At 38.8% G+C, this 24,562-nt stretch overlaps 3 protein-coding genes across 7 annotated transcripts in view; 1 reads left to right on the forward strand and 2 right to left on the reverse strand.

The window, feature by feature from the left end:
• Positions 1-3,500, reverse strand: part of LOC140506086 (von Willebrand factor A domain-containing protein 5A-like) — a 53,692-nt gene extending 50,192 nt beyond the window's left edge. For all 5 annotated transcript variants that reach the window (XM_072612861.1, XM_072612857.1, XM_072612855.1 and 2 more), the window contains exons 1-2: positions 3,447-3,500; positions 2,954-3,112 (exon numbers count right to left, since the gene is read on the reverse strand). In XM_072612861.1, coding sequence (XP_072468962.1) covers positions 2,954-3,112; positions 3,447-3,485 — 198 coding nt within the window. In that variant the 5' untranslated portion in view covers positions 3,486-3,500. The remainder of the gene's footprint in view (positions 1-2,953; positions 3,113-3,446) is intronic.
• Positions 3,501-11,467: 7,967 nt separating this feature from the next.
• LOC140506089 (von Willebrand factor A domain-containing protein 5A-like) lies at positions 11,468-14,147 on the reverse strand. Its single transcript, XM_072612867.1, has 2 exons — positions 13,513-14,147; positions 11,468-13,104 (listed from the first exon to the last, which is right to left on the reverse strand). The coding sequence occupies exons 1-2, from the start codon at positions 13,594-13,596 to the stop codon at positions 12,856-12,858; spliced, it is 333 nt and encodes a 110-aa protein (XP_072468968.1). The 5' UTR covers positions 13,597-14,147; the 3' UTR covers positions 11,468-12,855.
• A 6,449-nt stretch (positions 14,148-20,596) lies between these two features.
• On the forward strand, positions 20,597-21,538 carry LOC140506088 (olfactory receptor 10N1-like). Its single transcript, XM_072612866.1, has one exon. It carries the CDS (start codon positions 20,606-20,608, stop codon positions 21,536-21,538), a length of 933 nt encoding a protein of 310 aa, XP_072468967.1. The 5' UTR covers positions 20,597-20,605.
• The last annotated feature ends 3,024 nt before the right edge of the window (positions 21,539-24,562 follow it).

A 24,562-nucleotide genomic window follows, 5' to 3' on the forward strand; every position in this document is an offset into this window, starting at 1 on the left:
AAATCTCTACTGCCTCTTGTAAGTGATCTTTGCTTTAAAACCACAGCTAGTTTGATCCCCTAAGATATCACTGAACAATCACTAATATTTGATGGCCTGTGGAAAGCTCCTTCTGAGACAGCCTGTAGCTGATGACCTGTAAAAGGGCTCCTGACAAAAGTGGTTGTGGTTGACTTGAACATTGACCTTAGCAAGTTAAGAGAAATTCCCTCTACAAACATACACAATTCTGAAGATTAACCTGTTATTAGAAGTCTCCACACTTCTGAGGGAACCTCCCAAGGACTCCATAAGGATCTATAAAATCCCTCAGTCCCTGAGCATCAAGGTCTATGGCCTAGAGGAAGGTCATAGATCTAATTTCTTAAGACATCCTGGTCTCCATAAAAAAATGATAAGAAAATGAGAAAGATTAGAACAGATGAAGGCAGGATTGTATATCTCCCACTAAACATGCTGAGGATGTTCTACCAATACCAGATAACTAGGCAGATTTTTAAGGATCTTAGATCATTCCATTGCTTTCTCTTCCACCAAAGCTATGAATTACAGGGTTATCAAGACATTCTTGGGAAGTCCTGCCACAGGCATCCCCATCCCAAGGGAACTGGAGCTAGAGTCTGAATGATGGAATCCTACTTATAGGTTGGGAAAGTGGGATGCATATGGAGAAAAAGAGCAGGAGGGATGGAGTTTGCCCACTGGGAAAAGCAGGCAATCAGGACAGCAGCTTAGGGGTGTAAGGACCAAATACTGTGACTAGGCAGAAGAAAATACCAGATAAAACAAATAGTACTAATAAGGAAGTCATTTTATCCTGGGGAGTAGATTATTTGCAGCAAATAACAGGATTTCTGAAAGGCTTACACACCTATGACAAAGCAAGTGAGGATATAAGATTGCAACCTGCAGAGAAGGCCTTTTCCTTCATCTCAGAGAGAGGGAGATGCTTGTTTCTATCCCAGATCTCTCTATCACTATTGTTGCTGAGCAGAGAAGAGGGCATAAAAGCCAAGGGCCCACAGCTCATAGTCACAGAATTCTACTTTCATGAGCACAGGTTCGTCTCTAAGAGCTGCCATAGATGAAGTTGGGAGCTCATCAGTGCTTGTAGAAGTAGAGGATGTAAAGCCCACACAGAGTTCGGCTAACCCTAATGCCTGTCTTCCACCTCTAGCTGCCTTTGTGTTGGGTTCTTACCTGCTTCCCAGCTTTGTCTAGGTAATGTACAAGATAAAGTGTTATAAGAATTTTTTGAAGTCATCTAATGCAAATAATTCTAGTTTTTTCATACAGTAACATGTTATGGTACATGCATGTCCTTCCTCCATCTAAATTTTCACTCTCTCCTCAAATCCCTACCTGCACATAGACAAAAAGACATTTCAAACTAGGCACCTCCTTTCCTCTACTTACTCATTTATAAAACAGGGGAAACCATTCTTTCTTTAATGTGCCTTGAGAGTGTAAAGGGGGTAAAGAGAAAAGCTAGAGTAACATCTGCCTTCCCCAGCCCTGAACTTTGATTTTTGATGCAGGGTTTGATGCAGTGACAGATGTTCTGGTAACTCACAAAGAATGATATAGTTTAAAAGTGTGTGGAACTGAAAGAGTTCTTTCTTGATTCATTCTCCTTTCTTCCCTCCTCCTATAAAATTATTTTTATTTATTTTGCATATATTTTCAAATTTGCTAATTTGTTTACTTGCTGCTTTCCATAACAGAATGCAAACTGCTTGTGAGAAGTCTTACCATTTTTGTCATCATAGTGTTAGATCTTCCCATACGCACAACACATAGTAGGGCCCTTAAAAAATATTTGAGTTGAATCAAGAGGAATCTGATGGACCAATCCTTGTGGGGAATGAGCATAATCAGAAAGGAATGCACATGAACAGGTTTTAGCAGGACAGAGGGTAAAGAACAGCAGCCAAAGATAAACACTTCGGTTTCTGTTCTCAAAGGCCAAAGACCGCAGGATCCACAGATGATTTCAGGAGAGCATTGGCAGCTTTGATGCATTCACCCAGGGAAGAGTCTGGAAACACAAGAAGATGGATGATACAACAAATACCAGGAAAAGCAGAGAAGTAAATTCACTTCACCAGTCTGTATCCTATTTTCTTTCATCCTTCCTTCCTTTCTTCATTCTTTCTCCTCTTCGTGTTCTATGTATATTATTTCAGTACCATAAGATTCTCTATGACCCCATTTAGGGTTTTCTTGGCAAAAATACTGGAGTGATTTGCCATTTTCTTTTCCAGATCACTTTACAAATGAGGAACTAAAGCAAAGAGAGTTAAGAGACTTGCTGAGGATCACACAGATAGTAAGTGTCTGAGGTCAGATTGGAATTCAGATCCTCCTCACTCCAGCATCAGCATTCTATCCACCTAGCTACTTCTACTCCCATTCTGCCCTCTCCAACCATTTCTAGCTACAGCAAACATGCACTAAGCATTTATTATATTTAACTGAAGGCACTACTGTATTCCCACAAAAAGTCATGCTCTTTCTCTTTTCTCATCACTTAAATTCTGCTTTCACTTTTCCTGACCCCACAAGTACTTCTGAGGCACAATATTCTTGAAACCAGAGGAGTGAATAGCTGTTAGATCAGACTCAGGCTCATCCTGGGGGCATCAATGGGACTAAAGTAGGAGGTTAGCAGCAGAAGGAATGTGAAGACAGCCAAGACTACTCAGTCAAGATTCTTGATATTCCACCACCCTTTCCCATTGCCATTTCCAATCTTATTGTCATAACTTCTCTATCTCCCTCAATACCTGTGAGCCCTTTCTCTAGGTTGAAAGACCAAAAAAGTGGAACACAAAGGAATCAAGCCATCAGTTCTTTCATCTCCCACTGCAGTCAGGTTAATGAGGCAGTATCCTGAGGGAACAGTAAGTCTCCTGATTTACAAGGAGAAATGTTCTCAAGGTAGAATCCTTACCAGATCGAGCCCTGATCCATGCCACAGCCTTCCTTTCCAGGAGTTCCCATTCTTCTCTCTGGTCCAAACTGCAGCTGTGCATCCACACAACAGCCAAGATAGTGGCCCACCTTGGGACATCTTTACTCTAGAGAATATACAGAACAAAGGCCCCAGGGTCTGGGGACCCCAGAAAAGGGCAGACAAACATTTGGATTGTTCCTGTCCCATCCAAGGCCATAGAAAGAACTGATCCCAGATAGATTATCTACTTCTCCTTCCAGTTCTCTGCTCTTATTGCTCTCCTCAGTGAACAACTGTATACTGAGCATGAGGAACTATCTACCTTTAAGGCCTACAAAGTATTTCCATCAACCTCTCTCAGTCACAGATCACATCTAATAGGCAATGGCTCCCATCACTCCATCTAAAGGTACATCATACTCCCTTGCTCCCTTTCTCTTGCTTTACCCCCTAATACGCAACCTAAGCCCTGCTCTCTCTGGAATCTTACCTGATCAGGCAATGCAGCCAATGCACTCTGAACACTCATACCCAGGACTGAGGCCACAGATTCATCCAGTTCCCAGGAACCATCTGCCTTTTGGAGGGAAATCAGGTGCAGAAGTGGAGAATCTGGAGGGGATTTGTCTGGGAGAATAAACAGCAAACTTCAGCATCACTCACACCCCTATGGCAGCTGAAGGAAAATGTAAAGTTCTATTAGACACAAATCAGGATAAATCAACAAGGCAAAATGGAGGTGCTCCTTACAGTAACCTTACTTTGAGAGCCCTGAGGTTTCATATCAAAGGGGCCTCAGACAGCAACCACCACCTGAAACAATTCCCTTAAGGCCTTGCTGAGCCCCAGAGCAATCCCTCAGGTAGGTGGGACCCCAGCGCAAGTCTGGAATCACAGACCAACAAGAGAAGAAGGTACCTGCCCCCAGTGCAGGACACCAGTTAGGCCCCACCCTTACTGCTGAGCAACAGTGATGCCCTCCCCAAAGAACCAACCAGCAGCAAGACACTGCCAGCAGTACCCCAAATATCATGCAAATCTTCTGATAGGCCTTGAAGCCCAGACAAAGTAAGCAGCAAGGCCCCAGAGCCCCACTACAAGGGATATGGGACAATATAATAGTAGAGCTCAACACTCACATAAAAGTAGAAAGTCAGAAAATAGGTAGAAAAATGACCAAAAAAATAGAACTTGACTATATAAAGTTATTATGGTATCAGGGCAGATCAGATAAGAACAACAATATAAAAATGTTTATAGGTAAAGCCTGAAAGAAAAATGTAAATTGGTCCAAAGCCCAAAATTGAACTCATGAAAAAGATTAAAATTTATTTTTATTCATTTTTCCCTTAATGATATTTTTAGGATAGCATTTTCACCAATTATATGTCAAGACATTTTTACAAAATTAAAATGGATTTTTCAAAGCAAATTAGAAAAGAAGAAGGAAAATGGGGAAAAGAAATGAGTCTTGCAAGAGAATCATCAAAACCAGAGTTAACACCTTGTTAAAAGAAACACAAAAAGTGGGAAAAGTGACACAAAAATTTACCAAAGAATAAAACTCCTTAAAAAAAAATATTGGCCAAATTAAAAAAAAAAAGATAATATCTCCCTAAGAAAAATAATTCCATATAAATGTGAAATGTACCTGAGGAAACTGATGACTCCATGAGACATCAAAATATGATAAAACAAAAGAATAAAAACATAGAAAATGTGAACTTTCTCATTGGAAGAAAAAAAATTAACCTGGAAATCCAGGTGAGATAATTTAAGAATTGTAGGATTGCCAGACAAAGCCAATTTCAAAAAAAGTGCCTGGATATCATATTTTCAGAAATTATCCAGGAAAACTGCCCTGATATGTTGGAACCAGTGGATAAAAGAGAAATGGCAAGAAACCACTGATCCCCACCTGACAGAGATTCCCAAATACAATATCATGGAATTTCATGGCCAAATTCCAGAACTCCCTGGTCAAAGAGAAAATACTGTAAGCAGACAAAAAGAAACAATTCAAATATTCTGGAAGCTGTAAAAGCAATCACTCTGACACATCCATGATGGCTTGCTATTACAGGTTCTGAAATCTGTTTTTCTAAAAGGAAAGCAACTTTTGAGGGGTCAACAATCATTTTAATCGAACACGTATATCATTCACTTAGTTCAGGGAAAAAAGTCAGCACCCTGAACTTCAGAGAAAATAGAAAGAAATAATAATCAACAGACAGGGCTTCCAACTGTCTATCTGCAAGCAATACATACATCACAGATCAACAGACTGTATTAATAATGCATTTTTTTTTTTGTTTCAGTATAATCAAGTGCCTCTGATTCAATAATGTGAGTACAGAAGATCTTCCTCACCCATTAATGGGCCTGGAAGATTTGTAGGAAAATCCACACCTTTTGTTAATTTTCTAATAAGGCACTGGTTCTCAAGGGTTGTGATGCCCTTGGGTGAGGTTTTCCTTTGGGTTTTACTAACTGAAAGTGTTTTGTTTGGCTAGAGGAGACTTTGGGAAGCTGCTAAGGAGACCCTGGCTTTGAAAACCCAGATGCTGGTGCTTCCATCTCTGGTAACTTTGTATATGTGGTCAGGCAGTTGCATCTGTCTGTTGATTTGGGAGGTATATATTGCTTACTATCAGACAGTTTGGAAGCTCTGTGTGTTGGCCTGTGATAGCAGCCCTCTCCCTCCCTCCCTGCCTCCCCTTCCATGCATCTTGGGGTGCTTGAGGGTACAGAGACAGATCCAACTGTCTGACCATATGTACATAGCTACCAGAGAGAGAAGTACCTACACTTGGTTTTTCAAAGTGAGGGGGTTAGGGGTGGGGGTGGGTGGATGTTGCTTAGTGGCTGCCCACAGTCTAGTCTGGCCAAACAAACACTTCCAATGACTAAGCCTCAAAGTAAAGCCTCAACTCAGAGTATTTACACACTTTTCAGAGCCAGAAGGCATCATAACCCTTGAGAACCAGTGCCTCATTAGACAATTAACAAAAGGTGTGGGCCCCCCTAATAAAGCTTCCTTTAATGGGCAGGCCCGTCAATGCGTGGTGAAGAACTTTAACTCTCATAATTACCATTACAGAGGCACAATTAGGATCACACAGGATTTAGCTGTTTCAACATAGAAGAACCAGAAAGCTTGGAATAAGATCTATTTCAAGGCAAAGTAGTTATGATTACAAACAAGAATTACCTATCCAGAAAAACTGAATATACTCCACCAGGGGAAATAATGGTTATTTAATGAAATAGAGGAGTTTCAAGCAATTCTAATTAAAAGACCAGAGCTTAATAAAAAAACTGATCCTCAAATACAGGACTCAAGAAAAACATTAAAAGGTAAAACAGAAACAAGAAAGAGAAAACATAAGAGATTCAATGAGGATAAACTGTTTATATTTCTACATGAGAAGGTGATATTTTTAATTCTTAGAACTTTATCACTATAAAGGCAATTAGGAAAACATAGATGAAAGGATGTGAATTTGAGATGACTGTGATGGGATGATATCCAAAACAAACCCCAAAATTGAGGGAGGAGAAAGAAGATTGTACTGGGATAAGAAGGCAGGGGGAGACAGATGAGGTAGATCATCTCATATAAAAGAGGCATGAAAGAGCTATTAGAATAAAGGGGTAGATGGGGGCTGGCAGTTAAAGTTTAATCTTATTCTCATTAGACTTGGTTCAAAGAGGGAATAACATATTCAGTTGGACATAGAAGTCTGTCTCACCCTTTAGGGAAATAAAAAAATGATGAACATAAATAATGAGGGAGAGGGGTTGATAGAAGAGAAGATGGTTTAGAGGAGGCATTGATTAGAAGTAAAACACTTGTGAGGAGGGACAAGGTAAAAGAGAAGAGAGGAAGAAGGATAAACAAGGGGAAACAGGATAGAGGGAAATTTACAATTAGTTATCCTCATTATAAATATGAATGAGACGAACTCACTTATAGAACAGAAATGGGTAGCAGAATGGGTTAAAAACCAGCATCCTACAATATGTTGTTTATGAGAAAAACATTTGAAATAGAAATATACAGAGTAAAGGTAAGGGGCTGTAAACAACGTATTATGATTCTGCTAAAGTAAAAAAACAACACAATGCAAGGATAGTGATTATGATTTCACACAAAGCAGAACCAAAAATAGATCTAATTAAAAGAGATAAGGAAGGAAACTAAAGCATGCTCAAAGGTACGAAAAACAATGAAGTAGTATCAGTACTAAACAAATATGGACCAAATGGTATAGCATTTAAATTTCTTAAGAAATTCAATGAGTTACATGAGGAAAGAGACAGTAAAACTATACTAGTGGGGGACCTCAACCTCCCTCTCTCAGAACTAGATAAATCTAACTGCAAAAAACACAAGAAAGAAGTCAAGGAGTTGAACAGAAATCTGGAAATGTTAGATATGAAAGATCTCTGGGGAAAATTGAATAGAAATAAATATACCTTTTTGTCAGTAGTACATGACACCAACACAAAAACTGACCTCATATTAGGGCATAAAAAACTCATAACCAAATGCAGAAAGTCAGAAATATTAAATGCATCCTTTTCAGATGATAATGCAATAAAATTTACATTCAATAAAATAGATTAAAACTTAATTGGAAACTAAATAATCTAATCATGAAGAATAAGTGGGTCAAAGAAAACATAGAAACAATCAATAATTTCATTAAAGAGAATAGCAATGAGATAACATGCCAAAATTTATAGGATGCAGGACAAAGCAGTAGTTAGGAGAAATTTTATATCTCTAATTGCTTACATCAATAAAATAGAGAAAGAAGTCATCAATGAATTTGGCATGCAAACTTAAAAAAAAACCCTGTACTAGGTTAAAAATTAAAATTAAATTAAAAATCCTCAACTAAACCCCAAATTGGAAATCCTGAAAACTGAGAGATCAATAAAATTGAAAGTAAGAACACCATTGAAGTAACAATAAGATTAAAAGCAGGTTTTATGGGGATGGGGTGGGGAGGGAACACAATATAATGGATAAACTATAAGTTAATTTTACTTTAAAAAGGAAAGAAGAAACAACTACCAATATCAAAAATGAAAGGGGCAAATTTAACACCAATGAAACAGAAATTAAAATAATTAGTAGGTGCTATTTTGCCCAATTTTCTGCCAGTTAATCTAACAATGTAAATGAAATGGATGAATATTTATAGAAACAGAAGTTGCCCAGATTAATAGAAGAGGAAATGGAATATTTAAAAAACTCCATTGGAGAAAAAGAAATTAAACAAGTCATCAATGAACTTCCTAAGGAAAAAAAAAACCCCAGGATTAGATTTATTCATAAGTGAATTCTACCAAACATTTAAAAGAACAATTAATACCAATAACTATAAGCTATTTGGAAATAGAGGCAGAGAATGAGACCTACCAAATTATAGTGCTGATAACCTAAATAAGGAAGGCTGAAAACAGAAAAGAAAACTATAGATTGATTTCCCCAATGAATATTGGTGCAAAAAATTTAATAAATACCAAACTGAAATAAAATATGAGCAAAGAGATTACAAAAATGTATCAAAGGATCATACACTATGGACAGGTGGGATTTATACTAGGAATATCTCAGGGCTGGTTCAATAAAGAAAACTATCAGCATAATTGACTGCATCAATCACAAGATCAAGAGAAATTATATGATCTCAATACATGAAGGAAAAGCTTTTGACAAAATGCAATAACAATTCCTATTAAAAACACTAGAAAGCATAGAAATGCTTTCCTATAATGATAAGTAATGTTCATCTAAAACCATCAGCAAAAATTATCTGTTATGGGGATAAAAGCTAGAAATCTTCCCAGAATAATCAGAGTTGACACATGGATGTACATCATCCCCATTATTATGAAACAGTCTACTACAAATGTTAGCTATAGGAATAAGAGAAGAAGAAGAAATTAGAATAGGCAATGAGAGGGCAACGTAGTTAGTATTACACAACATGATTATTGTGGAAGTCTTTTGCAAAATGACACATATATGGCCTATATTGAATTGCTTACTTTCTCAGTGGGGATGGGGAGGGAGGGAGGGAAGGAGAGAAGTTGGAATTCAAATTATTAGAAACGAACGTTGAGAATTATTATTGGATACAACTTGGAAACAAGAAACACAGGTAATGGGGTATAGAAATTTATCTTGCTGTATAAGAAAAGAGATAAGATGAGGTAAGAGAAGGGTGGGGTGTGAGAGAAGGGAGGGCACATAGAGAAGGGGTAATCAGAATGCAAGGTGTTATGGGGTGGGGGGAAGGGAGAGATGGGGTGAAAAATTGGACTCAAAATTTTGTGGAAATGAATGTCAAAATCTAAAAATCAGTAAATAAATACAATTTTTAAAAAAGAGATACTGGAAGGGATTTATGTTTCAGATATATGTTAGTTGAGGACACCTACATGGTCTTTTCTATAATCCTTTTCATTCTTGGGATTTTGCCATTAATAAATTCCACAAACTAAAAAAAAAGAAAAGAAAAGAAAAAAGATTTGTAGAAGTGGTTACAACTGGGATATGGAGTTGTGGCAAGAAGAAGGTAATAAACATTTATGAAGAACCTACTATGTGCCAGACACTGTGCTAAGCACTTTAAAAATATCTCAAGATCTGTGACACAGGTGCTTCATTCAGGGCACCTCTGAGGATTCAGAGCCTCCAGAAGCATAGTCTGGGTCTTCTGTGAGTGGGACCTTTCACTGGAACCCTGCAGAGATTTGGAGAGGTAATGGGTGTAATAGAAAGAATGATGGACTCACTGTCCATCAGTAAAGACTTGGCTTGGAGGCCATCTCTATCACTTAAATAGTACTGTGGCCATGAACAAGTCACTCAAACCAAAACCTTAGTTGGCCCAGCTGTAAAGTGGAGACAGTAATATCTGTACAAACAACCTCACCATGTTGTTGTAACAATCAAACAGCATAAATTGTATCACTATCATTAATATAATTTTTTCTTTGTGTCATTTGCATCATAAATTGCTATTTGAATTTTCAGTTGTTATTATATTGCCAAGAAATCTCATTCCTAGTGCAAGGGATGAGACTCTTCTTATGGAAGGGGAGACTCTATAGATTTCCCCAGTCTGTAGTGATTTAGCATGAGGCAGCTAGGTGGCCCAAGGGATAGAGCTCCAGCTCTGGAGTCAGCAGGACCTGAGTTCCAATCCAGCATCAGACACTTACTAGCTGGGTGACTTTGGGCAAGTCACTTTATCCCAACTGCCTCCAAACAAATCTGATCACTGCTGACTTCAGAGAGGATTAATGCTGAGGATCCATCAACTAAACAAGACTATTGTCTCCCTTTGTCCCAGTCCCAGTTGCTTACATATGGAGGGTAGCCTGGCCTGCATGATTTGCTATAAACGTTCTTCTGTGGCTCTAAGATTTCAGTCCCTCCTAGGTTAGCTTCTAAAGCCTTTACACTTCACAGTCTCCTCCATGGACTGCTGTGTGTACTCCACACTCTCTCTGAGACACATATATACAAGAGAATTCTATGAGAGACTTTTCCAGCAGTGTCAGGAACTTAAGCCTCCTTCCCCTCTCATAAGCCTCAGCTCCAAAGACAGGTCTTATTCTACAAATTCTGTAACTACACAATTTGTAATATCTCTCTTAATATTTTCCCCTTTGCCCTCTATCCTCCTTCCCAGCTCTGTGATTCCAGCCAGAGACTCATGGAAAGAATGACTCAAAGGATGATCCAAATCCATAGATATTGAAAAAATAGCCAAGGGACAAACTCGAACAACAGCACCAGAGATTTCTGAGTGAGAAGAAAGGTAGAGAAGACATTAAAAAAATTAAAACTGCCATTTTCCACCCTTCTGATATATAGGCCTCAACCAGTTCTCCCCTCCATGATTTCAGTCCCAATGAATTACCGTTAAAATGGTTGCAGTCAAATTCAGTGCACCATAAGAAAATAGTGACTGCATTATAAGATTAACTTAATCCCCTAAATTCCATTTTTATTCCTGAAAAAAAAGGATATGTGAAAGGGAACAAATATTCGTACCTTGGCACTATTAATGTGCAATTGGGTACTCACTTTCTTTGCTATTCATTCCAGATGACATGCTCCCTGAGCAGTCCATGAGGAAGATACATTCACCAGTGCTCCCTCCTGGAGACTCAGGGATCTCAGGGTAGAAGGTCACCATCATAGCTGGATCTCCCATTAGGGAACATACCGAGAGGTAAATATATAAATTTAAAAAATAAATAAATAAATATATATGTGTGTGTGTGTGTGTGTGTGTGTGTGTGTGTGTATGTATGTATGCTTGTGTGTGTATATATATGTATGAGTATGTATGAGTATGTATGTAAGTACTGGAGGCACCAGAAAACAAAATCATGTGGAAAAGGCACTGAGAGGGGGAAGAGGGCTTAATTTTTATCCCTTGTGCTTTTATTTTGGTTGGCATTTTTGAGGTAGTTGCAAAAGGACTTAAGACAACTTAAAAAATTGCCAATGAAAGCCTAAGCAGGACAAGAAACCATCAAGCATCGATCGTACCTCTAAATCCCTTGACATTATGTGAAATATGTTAAAGAAATATATTGGAGTACACAACTGGGCTACACATACATTGTATCACAGACTTTGAAAAGATTTCATCCATCTAGAACCATGTGCCTAATCTAATCAACTTAAGTTGAAGTTGGATAAAATATAAGGTCCTACCAACAAAATGAACTACGCAAGCACACACAGGTAAGCCATAGTTAGACAACGGCTTCTACAAAGACATCCTGCATTAGACAGTAGGGTCTTTGCTATCTCTTGCAATTCTGGGATTCTGGGTCTGAAACTACACTGAATTTTGATTTTAAATTAGGTCAAAGTACCACAGTATAATATTCAACAGTCAGAATAATACCTTTGTTCTTTCTTTAAGCCTTAGCATTTCTACATTTGATATAATAATGAAATCTTACTTGTTCTTTTTCAGTAAAGCAGTAAATTTCCCTCTTTGGATCCCTGAGACCACTACTGCATTCCATAGTTAAAACCATCCCACAATTATACCAGCACCTCTCTGTCAAGTGTCAGCACGCCTGGAAGGTAGATCTTCAGCAAGGTGAACAAACTCCTGAGATTGGCTCACCTGGTTTGGCACCAGCCTGAGTCAGCTCCACAGAGACAGTGGATTTGTTGACCAACTTCTAGTAAACTAGAATCTCAACATCTAGATCAAACTGATGCCCTTCAGCCAAGGAGATCTGAATGAGGATGAGGCAGAGCAGAAGCAATGGGAGAACAAGAAGGAAATTCCAGGAGGTTCTTCTGAATTCCCAGATGAGAACAATGGGCTGGAGAGTTAACTTCCCATTATTCAGTGATGCTCTGGTGGGATGGAGTTGGTGTGAAAGGAGAAATGTCTAGGTCTAGAAGAAAGGGGAATGGGTACAATATCATCATCTTATGGGTGAGTTCAGGACATTGGACAGTAACTGGAAACAAAAAGGAGAGGTCTGAGCTATGGAGGTGGGCCACCAAGGCAAATGTGCTCCCTGCCTATTTAGTAACCTGGGCCACCGATGTGTCATCTTTCAAATACTTCAGGGGACTCAGAGAACAGCTGGACTGAACCTTCTTGATGCCATTTGGAGAGCAGACATTGACACTAACAGTAAATATTCAGGGCAGCTTCTTGCCAGGAACTTGAGGGATTTGAGACATGATGTTGTTTGCCTCAGTTGACTCTGCAATGAGCCACACGGTGAGAATCCCAGGAGGACTTAAGTTTCCTTTTCTCACCTAGGCCATAGCATCTAGACAGAACCAGATAACCCCATTGTTCTTCCATCCACACTCTTCCTTCCCCTTGTTACTGGAGGAAGTCAACCTCCTCACCTTGCAGGAAATAATGTGGATTCAAGATGTCTGGCAAGATAAAACAAACAGCCTCATCTTCCTTCAAGGACAGTTCCTGAACATAGCTCAAAGTGACAGAAGCCTTCTGGTCAAGGGGCAAATTTCCTAGACTGCAGCTGAAGATGTCACCAGAGCTGCTATCCTGCTCCAGAAGGAAGGCTTGCTGGCCTTGGGAGATGGCATTTTCATAATTCTCCTGGGCCTGAGGGGCAAGAAGAACAGCAGGAATGAGGTTGTCTTAGGAACAAGGAGAAGAGGAAAAGAAGTCTTGGGGGAGAGAGGCAGAAGGGGGAGATAAGGAAAGGGCTTAGGGGAGGCAGTCTGAAAGAAAAAGACAGCAAGGTTAAGGGAAGAAGCAAGAGCCACTCAGGCTGACTTCTCTCCAAATGGTGTCAGTCAAGAAACAGAGATTTAGGATCAGAAAGCCCCTGGGAGACCATCTGGGTCAATCACCTCATTTGTCAAAAGAGAATACTATGAGCAAAATAGTTGCTTGAGCAACTATTTTGAGGACAAAAGCAATTCAGTGTTTCCAGCTGAGACTACAAGAAAACATACTGACTGAACACGAAGAATGGAATGGAGAGACCTGGGGTGCCATCCCTACTACCTGCTGCTTCTCTTGTATTTCTGCCACTATACTCTTCCCATCCACCAAAGCCTGGAAGCTATAAACAGCAGAGTCTTCATCCATGGGGAACACAAAGAATGCTTCCACAGGATCTGCTTCCTCATTCTTGTAGTCCAGGGTTGCAGACACATCTGCCACAAACTCACGGATAGACACAGCCACTGAGATGCTCTTAAGGGGCACTGGAGGAAGGAAATGCACATCAGCCCTCAATTCTCAGCACCAAAGACTCCACAGAAGGGCTGTAGAGTTCTCTCTCCTTTTTCTTTTCCTTGCTGGTACTCATGGTAGACTTACTTGGCTGCTTGGAGTGGGTGAGAAGTGTTTTCCATGGTGGAATCTTCTTTAAAATAAAAACAAAGAAATATGAAATCTTAAGTAATCCATAGATGTTCCAAAACCATTGTCAACTTGAGTTTTTGTTGGACGCAAAATTGTCTGTCAGCAACAATCCACCAGTTGGAAAGCGCCCAAAGTTGCGATCAAAGAATAGACATATCCCTATTCAATCTGAGAAGCCAAGAGTCAAGTTTCCCTAGCTTCAGTCAGTGACCCATTTACTTAACCTCAGTGAGCCTTACTTACTGACAGAACTGTACTAGTTGTTACACATGGGAGACCCACAAAGGCTAGAGGAGAAGTGGTGACGTTAGCCCTGGAACAGGTACATGAAGGGGAAAGAGGATGATTGATGACATAAGTGGGCAGTCCCACCTTTATTCAGTGAACTCTCAAGTCAACAAAAGGGTTTGTTTTTATTGGTAGCAGCTGTCATTGTTTCCAAGGAGAGTTAATAAACTGTGACCTAAATCCTGAAGGAAGCCAAATTCACCTTTTTTTTTTTGGTCATCCTTAACTTTCCTTACCAGTTTCAGCTCAATCCATGTTTCAGCACTCTTGAATGTTCTTTAAAAAAAAAAAAAACAACTAAATACTTTTTCCTTTATTTATTCATCCATATTTGCAGTTAGTAACAATTTTTTTAAAAACATATTTTCAATTTTGAACATTAACTTCCACATTTTTTTGATTTCCAAACTTTCTCCCCATTTCTCCCCTTCCTCCACCCCAAGATGGTGTGCAATTTGTTACAGGCTCCACATATACATTCACATTGAACCTATTTTCACATTAGTCATGTTGTAAAGTAGAATTAGAACCAATGGGAGAAACTATGGTAAAGAAGAAACAAAAAAAGAAGAGAGAGCAAATCATATGCTATGATCTGCATTCAGACTCCATAGTTCTTTTTTTGGATGTGGTCAGCATTTTTCATCATGAGTCTGTTGGAGGTGTCTTAGATCCTTGCTTGCTAAGAAGAGATAAGTCTAGCAAGGGTAGTCACTGGACATTGTGACTGTGTACAATGTTCTCCTAGTTCTCCTCCCTTCACTCAGCATCAGTTCATATACGTCTTTCCAGGTTTTTCTGAACTCTTCACGGCAATCTTCCATTACATTCATTTGCCACAACTTTTTCAGCCACTTCTCAACTGATGGGCATCCCCTCATTTTCCATTTCTTGGCTACCACAAAAAGAGCTGCTACACATATTTTTATACATGTGGGTCCTTTTCCCTTTTTATGATCTCTTTGGGATACAAACCTGGAAGTGGTATTGCTGGGTCAAAAAGTATGCAGAATTTTAAAGTTCTTTGGGTATAGTTTCAAATTTCTTTCTAGAATGATTGGATCACTTCACAACTCTACCAACAATGCATTAGTATTCCAATTTACCCACATCTTCTCCAGCATTTATCATTTTCTTGTTTTGCCATATTAGCCAATCTGATAAGTGTAATGCGGCATCTTAGAGTTGTTTTGATTTGCATTTCTCAAATCAATACTGATTTGGAACATTTTCTCATGATTATAGATAGCATGAATTTCTTCATCTGAAAACTACCTATTTTATATTAGACTCAGTTCTCTATATATTTTAGAAATGAGGCCTTTAACAGAGATACTCGTGGTAAAACATTCTTTGTTAAGTTTCTTCTTCTATCCAAATCTTGGTTACATTGGCTGGGGTTTGTTTGCTGCAGTAGGGAGTGTGCAGTGCAACCCACCAGTCAAGTTACATGACAACACAAAGTGGCTAGTAGAAGGGCCTGGACAAAGGACTCATTACATCTTTACTCTCTTTACATCCTCTACATTTTTCATGGGTCTCCCAAAATCCTTTTGCATGCTGCTTCAAGTATTTCCTGGTTCAGGCCCAGTTCTGTACAATGCTTTGCACATAGTCTCACGACTCAGAGGATTTCTGGTCTGGGGTTTCCTTAATATGCAGATAGCTCAGGCAGTATAGGGATCTACCTCTGCTGCCTTCAATACAGCCCTTTTAGATCCGGCAGCCAGGCAGTAAACACTTATTATGATCCTACTATGTGCCAGATCCTAAGCCTAAGTGCTGGATCACAGGGTTAATAAGTAGCAACAATTTTGTATTTAGGATGAAGTTTAGGAACCTTAGGACCCTTCCTTTTCCTGAGATGTTTGCCTTGATTACTGTTTTCTTACTATTGTTTTCTCATTTCTAAATTCCCAACACAGTTGAAATCTAATTAATTGGTCCCTCTCTTGTGAGGGCTCCCTGTGTCTGGGGACATATCAGGGGATGGGAACCCAGAGGGAGACCAACACCATTTAAGCCTTCAGCAATATGGAAAACATTGCAGCTCCTCCTGCTTGGTAGGAATTGGCTGCTGTGGATGGGGAAACAAACCTCAGTGTTATTGTCACCCTATCCTTGAATGATGATGGAAAAAAGGAACATTTGGAGTCCCTGACTAGGGCCCAGGCCTTGCATCACGGAAACTAAATGAGCTCAAGGACTAAGCTGAAGGGGTGCATCTACCCTTGAAGAGAAACATTATTTTTCAGACTGGTCAGTCATCCTTTTTGGCTGAGTAAGTGCCCTGGACTTCTCTTAATCCTTTTGGTCCACCCTTCTTAGGCTCATCAGGGAAGAAGAAAATGTGTTCAGATGACCTAGGAGAAGAGAGTGCACCTTGAGATCACCCTAAGGTCATTCCTGAAATGCCAAAGACAAGAGAGGAGTACAGTAGGAGCTACCTATGGTAGCTCAACCTCTTAGATCCAGGGCTTTCAATAGCTTGATCCTGCAGGTTAACTTAAAGTTTGAATAACCTACAAATGCTTTGCTCTGCTTTCTTAGCTCAGTCTCTGCTTTCCCATTTCCTCTGCAAACATTTTTCCTTCTTTCCAGGAATGATCTCCTTAAAGATATCCCTACCTTCAGTTCCTCACACCCAGCCCTACCCCCATCCTACACAGATTAACCTTTCTGAAGTAGTTTGTTGTCCTAGGTATTGTTAAGTCCTGTCCAACTCTTCCCAATCCTATTTAAGGTTTCCCTGGCTGTACTAGAGTGGCTTGCCATTTTCTTCTCCAGCTCATTTTACAGGTGATTAAATGAGGAAAATGGAATTAAGGGCCTTGTCCATTCACTTGCACAGCTAGTGAATGTCTGAGGCTGGTTTTGAATTCAGGAAGATTAATTTTCCATATTCTAAGCCCAGTATTCAGTCCACTCACCCACTTAGTTGCCCTTCCTGAGGGATAGCTCTGATCAAATGATTTTCAAAGGATTTTAATTTCTCTGAATGGTACAAAAACTCAGTTTGATCTAAAAGTCTTTTTGTAGTCTAGCCCTATTCTCTTTATCCTGCACTATCTACTGTTTCCCTTCACATACCCTACATTTCAGCCAAAAGAGATTACTCCATATTCCCTAAACAGAGTGAACAAAGTAATGTTGAAAGAGATCTTATACCTCTCATTATATAAGTGAAGAAATTCCATTCTTGTTTTCATGATCTTTTCCACCTGCAAGTCTTTTCTTACCTCTGTGAAAATTCTACAAATCCTTCAAGTCTCAGATCAGAAGCCATCTCCTCCAAAAACGTGTCTTAGCTCCCCAATGCTAGCAGTTCCTTTCAATGAGCTTTTATAAAGTTTTCTTGCTTAACAAAAAGAGAATTCCTGCCCTCAATGATCTTACAGTGTAATGGGGGAGATAAAATGCAAAGAAATATATACAAAGCAACATACATGCAGGATGAATGGGAAATAATTAACAGAGGGAAAGCACTGTAATAAAGTGTGGATGAGGGAGACTTCCAGTAAAAGAAGAATTGTAGTTGAATTTAGAGGCTAAGGATATCAGTAGTTGGAACAGAGGCAGAAGAGCATTCCAGGCATGGCAGACAGCCAGAGAAAATGCCCAGATCTGAGAGATGAGAACTTCTTTTTCCTTCAATAGCTAGGAGACCAGTATCACTGAATAGAAGAGTCCATGTTTAGGAGCAAGGTGTAGGAAGACTGGAAAGGTAGGAAGAAGCTGGATTGTGAAGACTTTTGAATGCCAAAGATAGCAATTTGTATCTAATCCTAGAGGCTATATAGAAAACTAAGCAAGTAAGACAGGGGTTACGAGATATACGTACATACATACATACATATCTATATATCTATATCTATTTTTCTATCTATATCTATATTTATCTATCTATCTAGATTTATATATCTATATCTATCTATCTATCTATCTATCTACATATATATATGTATATATATATATATATATATATATATATATATATATATATATGAAACAACAAATAAAGCATTTGCTATTTAGTCCTGGAGTCAATAGGGAGTCACTGGAATTTATTGAGTGGGGAGTATGACTTAGTCAGTCTTGAACTTTAAGAAAATAATTTTAGTGGCTGAAGTAAGTGGATTGGGAAGAGAATTCAGGTGGTCAGACTCACCAGCAGGTTATTGCAATCATCTTCTGGGGTGGGGAATCTGCTACCCACAGGTCACATGTGGCTATCTAAGTGTTCAAGTGTGGCCCTTTGAATTCAAACTTGATAGAACAAATCCCCTTAATAAAAGGATTGGTTCTGTAAAACTTGGACTCAGTCAAGAGATTGCACTCAAGGACCTAGAAGGATATCTAGACTCTAGGTATAAGATGAAGAGGACCTGCATCATTGAAGATGCAGTGTCAAGAGAACAGAAAGCATATCTTGGAGATCCTGCAAACGTAAAATTGATAAGCCTTGGCCACAGCTTTGATATGGGGAATGAGAGATAGTGAGGAGTTGAGGATGATTCCTAGGTTTTGAGCCTGAGGTAATAGGAGGATGGCGTTGCCCTCTCCAGTAATATGGAATGGGGGTAGGGAGAAGAAAGATTATGAGTTTGGTTTTGCACCTGTTGAGTTTATGATGTCTATTGGATATAGAGTTCAAGATGTCTGCAAGGCAAGTTGGAGATGTGAGATTGGAGGTCATTGAAGAGGTCTGAGAAAAGGCTAGGTAGAACTGAGAACCATCAGCATAGAGATGGCAACTAAATCCATGGAAGCTGATGAGATCACCACATGAAGGAATGTAGAGGGAGAAATAAACTATACTTAAATCCTCCTAGGCTACAGAGAATCTTTGTCTTACAAGTTGACTCTGCTTAGGTAAGAAATACCCATAGTTCAGGAAGTCCTGTTTAAAGCATTTCTGCAAAGTCTGCCTTTATTAAAGCTGGTGCTGTTCCTGCTGCATTTCAAGAAGTAAGCATTTAGTCCTCTGCATTGCTCTCCATGGAGTCTCAAATACGCAACTGCTCAAAACTCAAAACGATTTAAACAAAATCTTACCATGTCAAAATAATAAATCTATACCTACTTATGTGTGATGCAAGTCCCCTTTCTAAGTTTGGTTGTTCCAATCAGTGCCTAAGACAAGTAGTTTTCAGGTCATTTAATTCCTGTTGAATCACCATCTTTGATGATTTAACTCCTGCAATATCCCTGCTTCTTTAAATTTCTTGCTTAAGTTACTTGAAAACTGTTAAAAAAATAAATAATTTTTTGTGGTGGTGGTGACAGGACATGCCTTCAACAGGGGTGGATATTTGTTGGTTTCTTTTAGACTGCATTTGAGGCAAAGGACATAACTCTCAGAGAGTGACTTTGCTGTCCAACATCCAGCAAAGTTGATTCCCATCTGTCTTGGACTGTCTCATTATACCTTGAACTCTAATCTCATGCAAAGAGCTAAGGACAGTACCAGGTACATAGTAGATGCATAATCCTTTTTTCTTCATCTTTTACTTTCTTTCCCTTAACAATTGCATTTATTCTCAGTCCTTCAATTCTCAAGCTTCACAAATATTTCCCAGATATACAATGCCCCTTTCATGCATTATTGTGTTTCATAGATATCTGGGTTAGTGTCTTGTCTCCCTGCAAACACCTTCAGAGGAGGGTCTGTGACATCTAAATTTTATATCCAGTACCTTGTACAATGTCTGGTACCCTCGAGGTGTTTGATAAATGCTAGTCAATTGAATAACTATACGTAAAGTAGTTCCTAATATAATAAGCTTGTATTTATAGCTGATGTTGTAAATTCTTTTTGTTTTTATTCAGAGAGCTTTAAGAAAGCTGCCTTGGGTTTGCCCATTTGTCAATGTAGGTCACCCTGTTACTGTTGAGAGAAAATTATTGTTCTCACATCAATTGTAGGTATCTACTTGTTTCTTTTTAAATATATTGTCATCTTTCCAAAATGTTTCCAATTTAATGTTTCCCTTTACATTCACTGAGGGAAGGGGATAAAGAAAAAAATTCCTAGACTTATCAGGAAAAGCCCTGAATTTGTGCCAACTCTGCCTCTAACCATCTGGGTGAACTCAACAAAGTGATGCTAACTCTCTGAGCCTTAATGTCCTCATCTGTAAAACAAGGAGAGTAATATGCACTATTTATCTCCAATTATCGTTTATGAGAAAAGTGTTTTATAAACTCTAATGTCCTAGATAAAAGTGAGCTGATGAAACAGCTGAGGGTGTTCTTTCTCAATTGGAGAGGGCAGGTTTGCTTTCCTAGTCTATTGGTGTCTTTTGACAAAATCATAAATTATGGGATTGACCAAAACAATAGATTATTGGCCTCACATGCATTTGTATCATCAAAGTTCTCTTGTTTCTGACTCACACTTTGGGCTTTGGTGTCTTCTTCCAGGACTGACTTTTCTGGGAAGATGCAGAACCACACAGAGCTCACTGAGTTTATCCTGCTGGGAATCCCTCACACAGAGGGTCTGGAGACTGTGCTCTTCATCATCTTCTTTTTCATCTACCTCTTTACCCTGGTAGGGAACTCACTCATTCTGCTGGCCATCTTATCCTCCTCTCGCCTTCACACCCCCATGTATTTCTTCTTGGGACTTCTGTCGATTTTTGACATATTTTTCCCTTCAGTGACCTCTCCAAAAATGCTATGGTACCTCTCAGGGCAAAGCCAAGCTATCTCTTATAGGGGCTGTGCCTCCCAGCTCTTCTTCTACCATTTCTTGGGGTGTACTGAGGGTGTTCTCTATTCTATAATGGCTTATGATCGTTTTGTTGCCATTTGTCACCCACTGAGATATACAGTCATTATGAGCCCCAGACTTTGTGTGGTCCTGGTTATGGGTGCCTGGTTGGTGGGCTGCACTGATGCCACCATCTTGACTACATTCACTTTTTCATTATCCTATTGTGGCCCAAATGAAGTGAGCTATTACTTTTGTGACATTCCTGCTGTCTTACCCCTTGCCTGTACTGACAGTTCCCTGGCCCAGAGGGTAGGTTTCACTAATGTTGGTCTTCTGGCTTTAACATTATTTTTCACTATTCTTGTCTCCTATACACGCATTGGGATAGCCATTTTGAGAATTCGTTCAACTGAAGGAAGGCGCAAGGCCTTCTCCACTTGTAGTGCCCACCTCACTGCAATCCTGTGTGCCTATGGACCAGTCATCATTATCTATCTACAGTCTACACCCAACCCCTTGCTTGGTGCTGTGGTTCAAATATTGAATAACCTGGTATCTCCTATGCTGAACTCTTTAATCTATTCTTTGAGGAATAAGGAAGTAAAGAGAGCCCTAAAAAATGTGTTATACAGGTCAGGAATCATTGGAGAGGTGTAGCTAATGGGCCAGGTCTGCTTCTCACAATTATCTCTTCAAATCTTGTTTGATCTTTTGGTTTCTTTTTGGGTTCCATCTTAGAAATCAAATGATAAAAGGAATATATTTTTCTGTCATTTCTACATTTTTCTGCCTCTAAAATCTGAGGTGTGGATACTTTCATGACCTCTTTGTCCTGTGATGAACCTTAGATAAAAATAATACTCTTTGAATGTGGAAACTGTGGTATGGGGGTGGGGGGTAAAAGCTGGAGAAGGTCTGAAAACTCAAAAGACACACTAGTTTTGTTTTATATCTTTCATCGGTGTATCAGTATTGTGATGAAATGCCTAGGAAAGAAAGATTTGATCTTCTAAGCATATCAATTTATTTAACAATACTTCCATTGCCCAATACACCAGGACAAAGACCCTTCCTTAGCTTAAGGCTAGACTCAAAATACAGGGAGATATAGATTTCTTATTGTTTTTAAATGGAACCTTTCCCCCAGTTAAATGTCAAAATATTTTTTTATCAATTTTTATAAGATTTCAAATTCCAAAGTTTCTCCCTCCATCCTAACTCTCTCCTCTCTTCTTTACTTCCATTCTTCTGAAAATGTTAGGCAGTTTGATATAGCTTATACGTGTACTGTCATGGAAAAAGTATGTCCATATTACAATTGTGAAGGAAGAAGATCAAAAGAAAAAAAAACACAAGAGAATAAAATAAGTGAAAAAAATATGCTTTGATCTGCATTCAGAGTACATCAGTTCTTTATCAGGATATGGATGGTATTTTTCCTCCATGAGTCTTTTATACTTCCCTTGGATCATTGCCTTTCTGAGAGGAGCTGATCCATGCATAGCTGATACTGTGTAAAATGTATTCCTGGTTTTGCCAATTTCTTTTTGCATCAATTCATACAACACTTTCCAGGTTTTCCTGAAATCTACTTGTTCATAATTTCTTATTGCAGAATAGTATTCCGTTATATTCATATACCATACCTTGTTCAGTCATTCTCAGTTGGTGGGCATCCCCTGAATTTCCAATATTTTGCCACCACAAAATAGGTTGCTATAGATATATTTGCACATGTGGATCCTTTTCTCTTTTTTACGATCTCTTTGGGGTATAGAACTAGCAGTGAATTGAAGGGCTGTTGTCTTTGTCCTTTGTTCTTGAGGAGGACCATGACATCAGGAAGATAATGGCATGACTTGCAAATGAATTGGATGCCTCACTTTCTCCTCCACAGACATCTGGCCAGATATAGATCAGGACAACTGGAAATGACCTATAGTTTTGTTGCTCTTTTGGCATACTTCCAAACTGCTCTTTGGAATGGTTGAGTCAGTTTATAACTACCAACAGGACAAAAATGTCCCAATTTTCCCACATCTTCTTTAGCATTTACCATTTACCTTTTCTGTCATATTAACCAATCTGATAGGTGTGAGATGGTACGTTAGAGATGTTTTAATTTGCATTTCTCAAATCAAAAGTGATTTAGAGCACTTCTTCACATGTGTATAAATAGCTTTGATTTCTTTATCTGAAAACTGCTATTCATATCCTTTGATAAAAATCAATTTGGGAATGTCTTGAATTCTTATAAATTTGACTCAGTTCCCTTCATATTCGAGAAATGAGGCCTTTATCAGAAGCACTATAAAGTTTATTTCCTGTCTTTCTCGTTTCCTTATCATCGTGGTTGCATTGGTTTCATTTGTACAAGTGTTTTAATTTAATATAATAAAAGCTATCTATTTTACCTTTTGTAATGCTCTCTATCTCTTGTTTGCTCATGAATTCTTCCCCTCCCCATATATCTGACAGGTAGACTAATCCTTGATCTCCTAATTTTCTTTATGGTGTCACCTTTTATGTCTAAATCATACCAAAGATCTGTCATATCTAACTTTTCTAACAAATCTATTTACCTCCTTAGTTCCTTGTTTTGTTTTTTTGGTTGGACTTAGCCAGTTTTGAGATGGGACAGCTGAGGTCCCCCACTAGCTTAGTGTTGCTGTCTATTTCTTCCTGTGACTCACTGACTTCTTTAAGAATTTGCATGCTATACCACTTAGTATATGCATTTTTTAATATTGATACTGATTTAATATTGATTAATATTGATATTTCTTCATTGTCCATGATGCTTTCTTTATCTCTTTCAATTAGGTCTATTTTTGCTTTTTTTTGTTTGAGATCTGCTTTTTTATTTCAGCTGAAGCATAATAGTCCTTTATGTCCTCCTGTATCTTTAATCTGTGTTTCTCTGCTTCAAGTGTATTTGTTGGAAACAATATGTTGCAGGATTCTGGTTTTTGATCCACTTCATCATTTGCTTTAGTTTTATTGGAGAGTTCATCCCATTCACATTAAAGTTATGATTTCTACCTGTGTATTTCCCTCCATCCTATCCTTCCTCCTGTTCTGTCCTCTCTCTCCTTTAATCCTTTACCTGCTCACCAGTGCTTTGCCTCTGTCTACCGCCTCCTCTGATTTTCTCTCCCTTCTGTCAGTCTCTCTCTCCCCCTCCCCAGCCCCTTTACTTGATCTCCTCCCCTTCTACTTCCCTGTCAGGTAATATAAATGTCAATAATCAACTGACTGTGTATATGATTCCCTCTTTGAGACAATATAGATGAGAGTAAGGTTCAAGAGATCCCCACCCTCCCATCTTCCCTTCCACTGTAATAGGTCCTTTGGACCTTTTCATGAAAATTAATTTACCCTATTCTATCTCTCTCTTGTTTCTTCACCCATTGTACTCCTCTTTCTCATCCCTTAATTTTTATATGTCATTCCCTCAAATTCACCTTATTTACCATATACTCTGGCTATATATATTCCTTCTAGGTATACTCTTAGTGGTACAATTTTTACAAATTACAAGTCTCATCTTCCTGTGTTGGGATGTAAATTGTTTAGCTCCATTGAATCCCTTATGCTTTCTTTTAACTTTTTACCTGTTTATGCTTCTCTTGAATCTTGATATTGAAAGTCAAATTTTTGGTTTAGTTTGGTCTTCTTATG

Source organism: Notamacropus eugenii, chromosome 5 (genome assembly GCF_028372415.1).
Source record: "Notamacropus eugenii isolate mMacEug1 chromosome 5, mMacEug1.pri_v2, whole genome shotgun sequence".
Classification (NCBI taxonomy): Eukaryota; Metazoa; Chordata; class Mammalia; order Diprotodontia; family Macropodidae; genus Notamacropus; species Notamacropus eugenii.

Coding starts and splice junctions, on each gene's coding strand:
- LOC140506089 (XM_072612867.1), bottom strand. CDS start 13,596: ATGGATGAAGACTCTGCTGTTTATAGCTTCCAGGCTTTGGTGGATGGG. Junction 13,105..13,512: donor AAATACAAGAGAAGCAGCAG/GTAGTAGGGATG, acceptor CTTGCCCCTCAG/GCCCAGGAGAATTATGAAAA.
- LOC140506088 (XM_072612866.1), top strand. CDS start 20,606: ATGCAGAACCACACAGAGCTCACTGAGTTTATCCTGCTGGGAATCCCT.